Source organism: Neoarius graeffei, chromosome 3 (assembly GCF_027579695.1).
Source record: "Neoarius graeffei isolate fNeoGra1 chromosome 3, fNeoGra1.pri, whole genome shotgun sequence".
NCBI classification, from domain to species: domain Eukaryota; kingdom Metazoa; phylum Chordata; class Actinopteri; order Siluriformes; family Ariidae; genus Neoarius; species Neoarius graeffei.
Window position 1 is genome coordinate 5,397,025 of NC_083571.1, and position 13,841 is coordinate 5,410,865.

General features: G+C 44.0%; 1 protein-coding gene across 3 annotated transcripts in view; it reads left to right on the top strand.

Moving 5' to 3' along the window:
- Window positions 1–816: 816 nt before the first annotated feature.
- mthfd1a (methylenetetrahydrofolate dehydrogenase (NADP+ dependent) 1a, methenyltetrahydrofolate cyclohydrolase, formyltetrahydrofolate synthetase) overlaps window positions 817–13,841 on the top strand; it is a 79,237-nt gene continuing 66,212 nt past the window's right edge. The window contains exons 1-8 of one of the 3 annotated variants that reach the window (XM_060916299.1): window positions 817–974; window positions 1,060–1,154; window positions 1,296–1,397; window positions 5,047–5,131; window positions 10,512–10,571; window positions 10,665–10,718; window positions 12,269–12,405; window positions 12,672–12,772. In XM_060916299.1, the coding sequence (XP_060772282.1) occupies window positions 1,297–1,397; window positions 5,047–5,131; window positions 10,512–10,571; window positions 10,665–10,718; window positions 12,269–12,405; window positions 12,672–12,772 (538 nt within the window). In that variant the 5' untranslated portion in view covers window positions 817–974; window positions 1,060–1,154; window position 1,296. The other 2 variants (XM_060916298.1, XM_060916300.1) reach the window with 2 other exon arrangements.

Consider the following 13,841-nt stretch of genomic DNA (forward strand, 5'->3'; position numbering starts at 1 on the left):
TTGATTGGTTCCCGATTTTTTGGGAGCTTGGAAGAGCTGTAGATAGCTTGCCTGGCCAGACTAAGCTCGCAACAGGCCCTCATGTTGCGTCATGCTTAGGATGGGTGGGCCCAGGCTAGGTCAAGACCCTGACCTGACTCACCAAGTAACCCTAACACCTACAGGATGGCTGAGAGATGTGTGTCAATGACCCATGTGACCTCAACGACTCTCCTTTTGGTCCACTAGAGGATAAATACCTGGAACTCCCCACTAGTCAGACAGAACCGAAGAAGCCTTTCGGATGAGAGGTGAAACGTCTTCAAGAATTTCAAGCAAGCCCAGTTGCCTTTTTTAGCACCTACGGTTTGAGATGACCTGGATGGCCGAGAACCTTCACAGACAGTTTTCGATGTAGTTTATTAATAAAACTTAACTATTTTTGCAGCACAAAGATCAAGGAGGAGGGGGAGGGGTGGAAACTTTCACACGGATTATTTGACATTTTAAACAATGCATTTTGAAACGCATCACTTTAAGCAGTGCAGGAACACCTCCTCCCCCTTTTTTGATTGGACCGAAGCCAAGTATCCTTTCACTCATTGGATGAAGCACAAGGGGTGGGTACTTTCCTGGGGGTTCACAAGAGTGCAGTATGTGTGTGTGTGAGAGAGAGAGAGAGAGAGAGATTCTGTGTGTGTGTGTGTGAAAGAATATGTAGGAGTGGACTTATTCCACTGGAAGCCAGCCAAGTTCCTCCTAGCACTCATGGCCCTCCCTGTGGATTCAGACCTTCTCTTGTTTTCCTCACAAAACCCACAGCTCGCTGCAGCAGATCCAGAAATAAAGAGCAAATTAAACACACTCTGTGATTGGCTGAGAGGGAGACAAGACGATACGATAAGAGACACGCCACCTCATTCGTGTCACCCATGGGGGCTGAACCTGAACCTTTCCGGTTGTGCCTGTAAAGATTTTAGATCTCAGCCACAAGGGTGGGTGCGTGTGCAGGCAGATATGAAAAAGACCTGGAGTTGTTGTTGTTTTGTTGTTTTTCATGGATTATTGATTTATTTCCAGCTTTCCCAGCTCGTCCGGATTGAGGTGTCATGACCTGGAAAAAGCCAGAAAGATAAGACTTTGGACTTAGAGGAGAAGATAATAAATATAATCATGTATGCAACCCTGAGGCACTGAATCACACTACATCAGTGCTTCTGCTCATGTTCTACAGCATTAACCATGGATTTTTAATGTTTTATCTTAATTAGATAAATCCTTCACCCCATCTTCCTTTTTATGTCTGTTTTTTGTAGCATGTTTCCTATAATTGCAATAAACCTCAGACGAAGGGCTGTGAAATGCTGGGAAAGTCGACGTGCCATAGCTACGGTCATCTCTGGCAACAAGATCTCACAGTGAGTCCAAACCCTCTGCATGTGTTCAGTTACATAAGCCGTACCAAAGTCCAAAACTCCAGAAGGTACAGTGCTCAGCGTAAATGAGTACACCCGTTTTGAACAATATCTCAATGAACACAAACAATTTCCAAAATGTTGACAAGTTTAATATAACATCTGTTTAACTTATAACGTGAAAGTAAGGTTAATAATATAACTTAGATTACACATTTTTCAGTTTTACTCAAATTAGGGTGGCGCAAAAATGAGTACACCCCACAACAAAAACTACTACATCTAGTACTTTGTATGGCCTCCATGATTTTTAATGACAGCACCAAGTCTTCTAGGCATGGAATGAACAAGTTGGCGACATTTTGCAACATCAATCTTTTTCCATTCTTCAACAGCGACCTCTTTTAGTGACTGGATGCTGGATGGAGAGGGATGCTCAATTCGTCTCTTCAGAATTCCCCGTAGGTGTTCGATTGGGTTCAGATCAGGAGACGTACTTGGCCACTGAATCACTTTCACCCTGTTCTTCTTCAGAAATCCAACAGTGGCCTTAGATGTGTGTTTAGTCATGTTGGAAAAGTGCACGACAACCAAGGGCACGGAGTGATGGTAGCATCTTCTCTTTCATTAAAGAACAATACGTCTGTGAATTCATGATGCCATCAATGAAATGCAGCTCTCCGACACCAGCAGCACTCATGCAGCCCCACATAAGGACACTGCCACCACCATGTTTCACTGTAGGCACCAGGCATTTTTCTTTGTATTCCTCACCTTTGCGACGCCATACAGTTTTGAAGCCATCAGTTCCAAAAACATTTATCTTGGTCTCATCACTCCAGAGTATAGAGTCCCAGTAGTCTTCATCTTTGTCAGCATGGGCCCTGGCAAACTCTAGGCGGGCTTTTTTGTGCCTGGGCTTTAGGAGAGGCTTCTTTCGCCGTATTGTGTCACGGGAAATAGTCACCCCAGTTTGGCTTTCTACTTCTTTAGATAACTGCAGTGAACTTGCATGCCAATTTTCTTCAACCCTTCTCATCAGAAGACGCTCCTGTTAAGGTGTTAAAGGTCCCATGGCATGGTGGTTTGTTGATGCTTTAAACGGGCTCGTGGAGGTTTCCGGATGTTATATCCGCAGCCTTTCTCGAAATGAACCCTCAGCACGTAGATATAGCCTCCTGGGAGAAAGCCCCATTTCAGCGCTTTTCCCAGTGCGTCGTTTTGCTAATGAGAAGCAGGAGGCGGGGAAGGGTAGAGGGTGGGGACGGGTCTTATCATTAATATTCATGACATGTAAACGTGTTACCTCTGATTGGCTAACAGCACTGTGACGCTACCTCCAGTGGGTCAGAACAAGCGGATGTGGGTGTCTTACTATGGCGAGAGAGAAGGAACAAACCGCGAATGGAAAAATACCGCGCGCTGATGTCATTAAGGTGCAACACGAGGAAATAAAAGAAATTCAACAAATGTTTGGGCTTTTACTGAACAAACAAACAAACAAACAAATAAAATGAACGAGTGACTTAAAAAAAAGAATGTGGGTGTCTTTGTAAAAACTGTTTTGATTGGCTATTATAACAGAGCATGCTGCATGCTTTTTGGTTTTGTAGCACAGAGTACCTGGCTAACTGCAGGAAGCGGTTAGCTGCACAGCTAATGTAGCCATTGCAAGGCTAACGTGGCACCGATTTTAAAACACGGCAAAACGACTTAACAGTTATACACTTACTTGTTCGGTGTTTGTGGCTGATGCGGCAGGGATGCTTGGTACGGACCCAGGCTTCAGTGACAGTTGATATGCAAAACCTGCCCTGTACTGTCCCAAGTTGTGGAAACATTCATCAGGAAAATGCTTCCGACAAACATACACCGTCTTAGGTAGACTCGACGGCGTATTATTGGAGTAAATAAAATTAAGCCACTGCGTCTTCAGGGGCTCTCCCGTCGGCAGTAAAAACAGACTCCTTTCTGTGTTGTCACATCCATGTACAGCGCAACTTCCATGTTTGGTGGCAACTTTTGAGCTGGGCGGGCAATCCATACAGTGGGTGGGAATCCAGAGGGGGGGCGTGGGGATCATCTCCCTTGCTGACGTAGGCAAGGGAAGAGTTTATCAACGCGCCGTTTTGACGCGCCATTCTCAAATGTTGGGCATAGTTTGGTTTACACATTATGAAATTTCTAGCCACTGGGGTGACTTAAGAAGGTCAGAGGAACTCATTTTAACATTAAAAAAACTCAGAAAGTGAAAATTTCATGCCATGGGACCATTAACTTCCGTGGACGACCTGGATGTCTCTGTGAGATGGTTGTAGTTCCAGCTTTCTTAAATTTTTGTACCACTTTTGCTACAGTACTCTGACTGATAAGTAAAGCTTTGCTGATCTTCTTGTAGCCTTCACCTTTGTGGTGAAAAGAAATTATTTTCTTTGGGGAATTCTGAAGAGGCAAGTTGAGCATCACTCTCCATCCGGCATCCAGTCACTAAAAGAGGTCATTGTTGAAGAATGGAAAAAGATTGATGTTGCAAAAATGTCGCCAACTTGTTCATTCCATGCCTAGAAGACTTGGTGCTGTCCTTAAAAATCATGGAGGCCATGATTTGTCTTGTCAACATTTTGGAAATTGTTTGCGTTCATTGAGATATTGTTTAAAATGTTACTTTTCAAAGGGGGTGCACTCATTTACGCTCAGCACTGTAACCTGTCATTCCAGTGTTGCGTAATTGCCATAACATTTTAAACATTCTCGGCTGATTTATGTTAAAATGTTATAGGAACTGACTTTGTAGGTCAGTTCTGGTATGTCATGCAAGTCAGATAACAGTGATGACATGACAGTCATATCAAAGAAAATAAGTCATGACAATGTCTTAGCAATGCCAAGTGTTCATAAAAACGTTGCAAGGATGACAGATCATCTTATGTATGAAGTATGAAGCGCACTTTACTTTCAGCCCAGAAAAAAATATCCCCAACTCTGTCATCACGTCATCATGTTGTAAAATTGCTATGTGTTCATTGAGCTGTTATAAGCAGCAATATGACATTTATGTTACTTACTGCATTTAGAAACCCATGATGCATTATAACTATTTAGCAACATGCCAGAATAACTCCAGACTTGGTTGTCATAATGGTTTCAAAGCGTCTTTAAACAATCTGTCAACTTTCCGTCATGTTACGTCAGTTTGACATTGCAACTAGCGAAAGCAGTCCATGTGACAGCTGACACCAGTTGGAATAAACATTAATGTGGGTTTATGTCAGGTGTCATGATGGCCTCATAAATTGAAAACAACAGCAGGCTCACGTACGCTTCACGTCATGTATGTCACTTGACTCAGCGTGACATCACAACAGATGAAAGCAGGCTTTGTGACAGCTGATGCTAATTAGGTATTCATGTACTGTATAGGTTTATTTCACAAAAAGTGTCATGTACAGTAATGTCAACATTATGTCATCTACGTCACTTAACTCGATCATTATTTCAGCTTCACGTTACAAATAATGAAAGCGGCCGTTATGACCGTTAACACCTGTAGGACTAAGTGTTCATGTAGATGTCACAAGGGGCTTATGTAGGTGTCATGTAGCCTTATAAACACCACATTTGAATAAAGTGTTGGTGGTCTCTTTCCCTGCAGACATGTGACGGAACGTCTGAAGAAGGACGTCGCAGAGATGAACAGTCAGCTTCCAGGCTTTAGACCAGGCCTGGTGGTGCTACAAGTTAGTCCATTTATTTGTTGTTGTTTTTAAATCTCAAAACAAAAAAAAATCTGATAATAACAAGGTGAACACTGTTTTCTCTGATAATCTGACTCACATACTTTCTTTTATTCTTTCTTCTTCCTTTTTTGCCTTTCCTTTTATTCTCCAGCTGGTCATTTGGTAATGTGCCATTCTCTTTTCCTTCATCACGCTCACATAATAGCATATGCTTTCAAAGTTACATAGACCACTGTGTGACCCCATTGTGGCCAACATACACCAGTATGTGACACCATTTTATCCACTATACACCAGTATGTGACACCATTTTATCCATCATACACCAGTGTGTGTGAGACCCCATTGTGTCCACTATACACCAGTTTGTGACCCAACTGTGGCCACTATAAACCAGTGTGTGACCCCATTGTGTCCACCATACACCAATGTGTGACCCAGTTGTGGCCACCATACACCAGTGTGACCCCATTTTATCCATCATACACCAGTGTGACCCCATTTTATCCATCATACACCAGTGTGACCCCATTTTATTCACCATACACCAGTGTGTGACCCCATTGTGGCCACCATACACCAGTGTGACCCCATTTTATCCACTATACACCAGTATGTGAAGCCATTTTATCCACCATACACCAGTGTGTGTGACCCCATTGTGGGCACCATACACCAGTGTGTGACCCAACTGTGGCCACCATAAACCAGTCTGTGACCCAGTTGTGTCCACCATTCACCACTGTGCGTGACCCCATTGTGTCCACTACACACCAGTGTGTGTGTGACCCCATTTTATCCACCATACACCATTGAGTGACCCCATTGCATCCACCATACTCCAGAGTGTGACCCAGTTTTGTCCACCATACACAGTGTGACCCCACTTTGACCCCATACACCAGCGTGACCCCATTTTTCCACTATACACCAGTGTTTGACCCCATACACCAGTGTGTGACCCCAATGTGTCCACCATACACCAGTGTATGACCCTATTTTATCAACCATAATCCAGTGTTTGACCCCATACATCAGTGTGTGACCCCATTGTGTTCACCATACACCAATCTGTGACCCCACACACCAGTGTGACCCCAATTTGTCCACCAAACACCAGTGTGACCCCATTTTGACCACCATACACCAGAGTTTGACCCCATTTTGTCCACCATACACCAGTGTGTGACCCCATTTTGTCCACTATACACCAGTATGTGACCCCATTGTATCCACCATACACCAGTGTGACCCCATTTTATCCACTATACACCAGTATGTGACACCATTTTATCCATCATACACCAGTGTGTGTGAGACCCCATTGTGTCCACTATACACCAGTTTGTGACCCAACTGTGGTCACTATAAACCAGTGTGTGATCCCATTGTGTCCACCATACACCAATGAGTGACCCAGTTGTGGCCACCATAAACCAGTGTGTGACCCCATTATGTCCACCATACACCAGTGTGTGACCCCATTTTATCCATCATACACCAGTGTGACCCCATTTTATCCATCATACACCAGTGTGACCCCATTCTATTCACCATACACCAGTGTGTGACCCCATTGTGGCCACCATACACCAGTGTGACCCCATTTTAGCCACTATACACCAGTATGTGAAGCCATTTTATCCACCATACACCAGTGTATGTGACCCCATTGTGGGCACCATACACCAGTGTGTGACCCAACTGTGGCCACCATAAACCAGTCTGTGACCCAGTTGTGTCCACCATTCACCACTGTGCGTGACCCCATTGTGTCCACTACACACCAGTGTGTGTGACCTCATTTTATCCACCATACACCACTGAGTGACCCCATTGCATCCACCATACTCCAGAGTGTGACCCAGTTTTGTCCACCATACACAGTGTGACCCCACTTTGACCCCATACACCAGCATGACCCCATTTTTCCACTATACACCAGTGTTTGACCCCATACACCAATGTGTGACCCCAATGTGTCCACCATACACCAGTGTGTGACCCTATTTTATCTACCATAATCCAGTGTTTGACCCCATACATCAGTGTGTGACCCCATTGTGTTCACCATACACCAATCTGTGACCCCATACACCAGTGTGACCCCAATTTGTCCACCATACACCAGTGTGACCCCATTTTGACCACCATACACCAGAGTTTGACTCCATTTTATCCACCATACACCAGTGTGTGACCCCATTTTATCCACTATACACCAGTATGTGACACCATTTTATCCACCATACACCAGTGTGACCCCATTTTATCCACTATACACCAGTATGTGACACCATTTTATCCATCATACACCAGTGTGTGTGAGACCCCATTGTGTCCACTATACACCAGTTTGTGACCCAACTGTGGCCACTATAAACCAGTGTGTGACCCCATTGTGTCCACCCTACACCAATGAGTGACCCAGTTGTGGCCACCATACACCAGTGTGTGACCCCATTTTATCCATCATACACCAGTGTGACCCCATTTTATCCATCATACACCAGTGTGACCCTATTTTATTCACCATACACCAGTGTGTGACCCCATTGTGGCCACCATACACCAGTGTGACCCCATTTTAGCCACTATACACCAGTATGTGAAGCCATTTTATCCACCATACACCAGTGTGTGTGACCCCATTGTGGGCACCATACACCAGTGTGTGACCCAACTGTGGCCACCATAAACCAGTCTGTGACCCAGTTGTGTCCACCATTCACCACTGTGCGTGACCCCATTGTGTCCACTACACACCAGTGTGTGTGAGACCCCATTTTATCCACCATACACCATTGAGTGACCCCATTGCATCCACCATACTCCAGAGTGTGACCCAGTTTTGTCCACCATACACAGTGTGACCCCACTTTGACCCCATACACCAGCGTGACCCCATTTTTCCACTATACACCAGTGTTTGACCCCATACACCAGTGTGTGACCCCAATGTGTCCACCAAAAACCAGTGTGTGACCTTATTTTATCTACCATAATCCAGTGTTTGACCCCATACATCAGTGTGTGACCCCATTGTGTTCACCATACACCACTCTGTGAACCCATACACCAGTGTGACCCCAATTTGTCCACCAAACACCAGTGTGACCCCATTTTGACCACCATACACCAGAGTTTGACCCCATTTTGTCCACCATACACCAGTGTGTGACCCCATTTTATCCACTATACACCAGTATGTGACACCATTTTATCCACCATACACCAGTGTGACCCCATTTTATCCACTATACACCAGTATGTGACACCATTTTATCCACCATACACCAGTGTGACCCCATTTTATCCACTTTACACCAGTATGTGACACCATTATATCCATCATACACCAATGTGTGTGAGACCCCATTGTGTCCACTATACACCAGTTTGTGACCCAACTGTGGCCACTATAAACCAGTGTGTGACCCCATTGTGTCCACCATACACTAATGAGTGACCCAGTTGTGGCCACCATAAACCAGTGTGTGACCCCATTATGTCCACCATACACCAGTGTGTGTGACCTCATTTTATCCACCATACACCATTGAGTGACCCCATTGCATCCACCATACTCCAGAGTGTGACTCAGTTTTGTCCACCATACACAGTGTGACCCCACTTTGACCCCATACACCAGCGTAACCCCATTTTTCCACTATACACCAGTGTTTGACCCCATACACCAGTGTGTGACCCCAATGTGTCCACCATACACCAGTGTGTGACCCTATTTTATCTACCATAATCCAGTGTTTGACCCCATACATCAGTGTGACCCCATTGTGTTCACCATACACCAATCTGTGACCCCATACACCAGTGTGACCCCAATTTGTCCACCATACACCAGTGTGACCCCATTTTGACCACCATACACAGGAGTTTGACCCCATTTTGTCCACCATACACCAGTGTGACCCCATTTTGACCACATGCACCAGAGTGTGACCCCATTTTGTCCACCATACACCAGTGTGACCCCATTTTGACCACATGCACCAGTGTTTGACCCCATACACCAGTGTGGGACCCCACTGTGTCCACCATACACCAGTGTGTGACCCTATTTTATCTACCATAATCCAGTGTTTGACCCCATACATCAGTGTGTGACCCCATTGTGTTCACCATACACCAATCTGTGACCCCATACACCAGTGTAACCCCAATTTGTCCACCATACACCAGTGTGACCCCATTTTGACCACCATACACCAGTGTTTGACCCCATACACCAGAGTGTGACCCCATTTTGTCCACCATACACCAGTGTGACCCCATTTTGACCACATGCACCAGTGTTTGACCCCATACACCAGTGTGGGACCCCACTGTGTCCACCATACACCAGTGTGTGACCCTATTTTATCTACCATAATCCAGTGTTTGACCCCATACATCAGTGTGTGACCCCATTGTGTTCACCATACACCAATCTGTGACCCCATACACCAGTGTAACCCCAATTTGTCCACCATACACCAGTGTGACCCCATTTTGACCACCATACACCAGTGTGACCCCATTTTGTCCACCATACACCAGTGTGACCCCATTTTGACCACATGCACCAGTGTTTGACCCCATACACCAGTGTGTGACCCCACTGTGTTCACCATACATCTGTCTATGACCCTATACACCAGTGTGACCCCATTTTGTCCACCATACACCAGTGTGACCCCATTTTGTCTACCATACACCAGTGTGACCCCATTTTGTCCATCATACACCAGAGAGTGACCTCATTTTGTCCACCATACACCAGTGTGACCCCATTTTGACCACATGCACCAGTGTTTGACCCCATACACCAGTGTGTGACCCCTTTGTGTTCACCATACATCAGTCTATGACCCTATACACCAGTGTGACCCCATTTTGTCCACCATACACCAGTGTGACCCCATTTTGTCCATCGTACACCAGTGTGACCCCATTTTGTCCATCGTACACCAGAAAGTGACCTCATTTTGTCCACCATACACCAGTGTGTGACCCCATTGTGTTCACCATACATCAGTCTATGACCCTATACACCAGTGTGACCCCATTTTGTCCACCATACACCAGTGTGACCCCATTTTGTCCACCATACACCAGTGTGACCCCATTTTGTCCACCATACACCAGTGTGACCCCATTTTGTCCATCATACACCAGAGAGTGACCTCATTTTGTCCACCATACACCAGAGTGTGACCCCATTTTTTCCACCATACACCAGTGTGTGACCCCAATTAGTTCCATTTTAAGAGTCAGTTTCCATCTGTTATGGACTTCCTTTGCTTTTTTATGTGCTATTACCACCTGTTTAGTTTCTGCATCAGCACATTATATTTATACATTCATTTCTCCATTTCAGGTCGGGGACAGAGACGACTCCAATCTTTACATCAGTATGAAGTTAAAGGCAGCAGCCAGAGTAGGTTGGGATTCGATAATACAGTCTTATTTATTTGTAAATATTATTTTGATTTTTATCCCTCTTTCTCATTCACTTTCTGCCTTTTTCCAGATTGGCATTAATGCCAATCACATCAGGCTTCCTAAGACGGCTACAGAAGATGAGGTGAGTGGAAATAATTTTGTTGCTGTGTTACACTTTTAAATTCCTAAATGATTAAAGATATCACAAACTTTTACGAACTGGTTTTATGGATTTTTATAGTGATTGAAAAGTTCATGAACATGCCCTACACAACTGAGAGTCACACCTTTTTTTGTTGCAAAATATTGTTTCCTGTTGTATACAGTATGAACTTGTTAAGATTTAAGTCAGAGGTTAGGCCTTGTGGTGCATGTTTGCTCTAGTGATGTATCGTTTTTGAACAATTCATTCATTTTGAACAAACCTTTTGTACGACTCTGGAGTAACAAGCCATCCCAGTGAGTGATTCGTTTATTTTATCTTTAGCCATGCACATGTGCTACTCAGGCTCAGATTCATTCACAAATCGGTCTTTCGAGTCTGAGTCTCTTGTTCACTTGTCACACGACCACTGAATGGAACAAGTTCAGTGTAGGAACAACTGATTCATTTACGAATCATAATTATGGGTCTTTTCGTGTCGGAGTCTCTCGCTTGCTAATGTTAACTGGACAACCAGAACATTTCCGTAGCTAGCTAGCTTTATGTAATTTAGCTATTGATTGGAGGTTTAATTTGCCTTTCCATTGGAACGAGTGACCAAAGAAGACAATGAATGGAGTGATATTTTTATTGATTGGAGCAGCGCTCTCGTACGAGCAATTGAACTTGACGTAATTCAAGTTTCAACTGAAGGATAACTCAATGGTCCAAAAGCTCCAATGGTCCAAATAGTTGCTAAAAAGTTTAACAAAAGTGAACTTGTGTCCTAAACTTTATCAAGTGAAGTAAACTATGCTATTCATAGTGCTTGAGAGCCGTAATCTTTCTGTCATCACTCAGATGACAGCTACAGCACCACACAAGTTCCAGTGAACAAAGACAACGAATGATTTCAGAAAAAAATAAACAAAGCAATTACATTACAGGCATTTAGCAGATGCTCTTATCCAGAGCGATGTACAGCATACCCAGAGTAGCTTGGGGAGGAGTTAGGTGCCTTGCTCAAGGGTACTTCAGCCATTCCTGCTGGTCCAGAGCTTCGAACAAGTGACCTTTTGGTCCCAAAGCTACTTGTCTAACCATTAAACCATGGTTTACCCCAAATCCACTTACATTAAGAAGATATTTACTGTCATGTGTTTTTAAGGTGTTTCATGATCATCAGAAGTAACTATTTTCAGTGTAGGTCAAGTCAAGTATTTTCACACATGGAAACGTTTCTCCTGGACCCAAGGTGCAAGATACATGTACAACATACACACAGTGGTGACAAGACAGAAATAAATAAAGTTTAATGGGAACAAGAGGCATACTAGGAGGCAGGGTGTAGGAACTAGTCCCACAGGGTGACACACAGGAGCAGCAGAGCATCAACACGCCAACACTTGAGTGTCCCATTATTCTAGATTTGAACTTAATTCAATCTGAACAGAGCCAGGGAGATAGGAGTGAGTGAGACTTTTTGGACTCCACTGTATGTCAGTCACATTGAGTCTGCAGGACTCAGGAATGTGTCAAATGTTCCTCAGGTGCTGCAGAGTGTAAAGATGTTTAACGAGGACCCGGATGTTCATGGGCTCATTGTACAGTTACCTCTGGACTCCATTAATCCCATAAACACGGAGAAAGTGACCAATGCTGTGGATCCAGACAAGGATGTGGATGGGTGAGAGATTCTATGTACTGCAATTCTGGAGCAAATAACAACAGATCATGGGTTTAATTAGAGTATACAGTCAGCAGTGGTGAAAATGAGAGATCTGCTTTTGGATCCAAAAGGTTCCAATTGTAGAATTGAAATGAACCCCTTTTAGGTGATTCAAGAGCAGTCAGGGTCTTGTATCACCCTGTCAGGGTTTATTTCACTGTAATGACCTGCTCGCTGTACATTATCGCATCCTTAAACCTCTATCTGTGCTCCTGTTGCTGCAGTCTGTGCAGTGTAAATGCAGGGAAACTGGCTCGAGGTGACCTCAAGAACTGCTTCCTCCCCTGCACACCTAACGGCTGTATGGAGCTCCTCAAACACACAGGTGAGAAATTAAACTAAACACACCAACCAGGATTCTGATTGGTCGGAACATTTGGTATAAGGTCAAAACATATGGAATAAGAGGAAGAACCCATTTGGAGATGTACTATTGTTGGGGACAAAATCATCAACATGAGGTAGAAACAGTAACTGCTTCATTATTGATGGTTCTCCTGTAGTTCCTTACACAACTAGGTACAGTGGTGCTTGAAAGTTTGTGAATCCTTTAGAATTTTCTATATTTCTGCATAAATATGACCTAAAACATCATCAGATTTTCACACAAGTCCTAAAAGTAGATCAAGAGAACTCAGTTAAAAAAATGAGACAAAAATATTATACTTGTTCATTTATTTATTGAGGAAAATGATTCAATATTGCATATCTGTGAGTGGCAAAAGTATGTGAACCTCTAGGATTAGCAGTTAATTTGAAGGTGAAATTAGAGTCAGGTGTTTTCAATTAATGGGATGACAATCAGGTGTGAGTGGGCACCCTGTTTTATTTAAAGAACAGGGATCTGTCAAAGTCTGATCTTCACAACACATGTTTGTGGAAGTGTATCATGGCACAAACAAAGGAGATTTCTGAGGACCTCAGAAAAAGCATTGTTGATGCTCATCAGGCTGGAAAAGGTTACAAAACCGTCTCTAAAGAGTTTGGACTCCACCAATCCACAGTCAGACAGATTGTGTACAAATGGAGGAAATTCAAGACCATTGTTACCCTCCCCAAGAGTGGTCAACCAACAAAGATCACTCCAAGAGCAAGGCGTGTAATAGTCGGCAAGGTCACAAAGGACCCCAGGGTAACTTCTAAGCAACTGAAGGCCTCTCTCACATTGGCTAATGTTAATGTTCATGAGTCCACCATCAGAACACTGAACAACAATGGTGTGCATGGCAGGGTTGCAAGGAGAAAGCCACTGCTCTCCAAAAAGAACATTGCCGCTCATCTGCAGTTTGCTAAAGATCATGCGGACAAGCCAGAAGGCTATTGGAAAAATGTTTTGTGGACAGATGAGACCAAAATAGAATTTTTTGGTTTAAATGAGAAGCGTTATGTTTGGA